Source organism: Microtus ochrogaster, linkage group LG4 (genome assembly GCF_000317375.1).
Source record: "Microtus ochrogaster isolate Prairie Vole_2 linkage group LG4, MicOch1.0, whole genome shotgun sequence".
NCBI classification, from domain to species: domain Eukaryota; kingdom Metazoa; phylum Chordata; class Mammalia; order Rodentia; family Cricetidae; genus Microtus; species Microtus ochrogaster.
The window spans coordinates 18,120,145-18,121,620 of NC_022030.1; the positions used below are offsets into that span (position 1 = coordinate 18,120,145).

A 1,476-nucleotide genomic window follows, 5' to 3' on the forward strand; every position below is an offset into this window, starting at 1 on the left:
AAGGGTTTGAGGATCTACAGAATTCATTATCGGGATAGGGTAGAGACTCCCTTCCATTCCCACCCACCTCCATTACCTCCAGTAGAAATATGTCTGTTTTTATTTATTTTTTTCCGACAATAGGTGGTGAACTCTAAGCGAGCAGGCCGTTATTTTAAAATATTCACTTTATTTTATTTTTTCATACCATCGATCCTGAAATCCCCGCGAGAACTCGATAAACGCATGAACAGCTTCATAAATGACCACGTGGACATGCCCACGGAGCCAAAATGCCCGCCACTTTTTTGTTTTCTTTTTTCCTCTCCGGGATTGAGCGGCGTCTCGCTCACGTGACCCCCGGCAGCTGGCGGGCCTTGGCGTCTCGGGAACCCACGTGGTCCCTTGGAACGCACGAATCCGGCCACTGCGCAGGCGCGGCTTTCCGCGCGGGCGCAGACGCTGCACCGGCGCACGGATCTGCTGGCGGTTGGCAAGAGTGGGAACGGGTGAGGTAAAAGCCGGCGCCATGGTAGAAAAGGAAGAGGCCAGCGGCGGCGGCATCAGCGAGGAGGAGGCGGCGCAGTATGACCGACAGATCCGCCTGTGGGGGCTGGAGGCCCAGAAGCGGTGAGGGGCGCTGCGGGCCCGGGCCGGCGTGTGGGCCCTGAGGGAGCGGGTGGGGCTTGTTTGTAGAGCCGCGGCGGGATTGACGCACCTGGGTTCCCTAGTGACTTGGAAAGGACGAATGGAGGATGTTTCTGGAAAGTATGGGAGGTGGAGACGTCCCCCGGGTGGTAGTGCGAGTGACCTCGGAGGAGGTGGAGAAGATGGAGGATTCGAACTCGAGGCTCCCCCCGGTGTGATGGGGGTGATGGTGGTGTCTGGGGAGGCTTTTTAGATCGTAAGGGGGCGGGGTAAGCTCATCAACTTCATTTGGTGGGAACCTGTGTTGGAAGCCCTAGGTACCTGGCAAACCCCACAGGCTCTTCTGGAGAGGGTTTGGGTACAAGTCCTGAAAAAGGGACACCTGCAGAGGCTCAGAGTGGGCCGGATTTATTGAACACATTGCCAAGGGTTCTGTTCTCCGCCCCTCCCTCCTCTGCCCCAAAGACAAGGTTTCTCGTTGTAGCTCTGGCTGGCTGTCCTAGAACTCGAGATCTGCCTGCCTCTGCCTCCCGAGTGAGCTGGGATTAGTGTGCCACCACGGACGACTTTCTCTTTTTCAGGTTGTAGTTATTATTATTATTGCTGGGCATGGTTTTGCATATCGTTAATTCCGACCCTCTTGAGACTGAGGCTGAAGGTTCTCTGTGAGTTCAAGGAAAGCCTGGTCTATATAGCTTCAGGACAGCCAGGGCTACACAGTGGCGCACGCCTTTAATCCCAGCACTTGGGAGACAGAGGCAGGCGGATCTCTGTGAGTTCGAGACCAGCCTGGTCTACAAGAGCTAGTTCCAGGACAGGCTTCAAAACCACAGAGAAACCCTGTCTCAA

General features: G+C 55.5%; 1 protein-coding gene across 1 annotated transcript in view; it reads left to right on the forward strand.

The window, feature by feature from the left end:
- The first annotated feature begins 440 nt into the window (after positions 1-440).
- The window catches only part of Sae1 (SUMO1 activating enzyme subunit 1), a 55,084-nt gene continuing 54,048 nt past the window's right edge, over positions 441-1,476 (forward strand). Inside the window, exons 1-2 of the mRNA XM_013351456.2 lie at positions 441-609; positions 749-839. Coding sequence (XP_013206910.2) covers positions 509-609; positions 749-839 — 192 coding nt within the window. The 5' untranslated portion in view covers positions 441-508. The remainder of the gene's footprint in view (positions 610-748; positions 840-1,476) is intronic.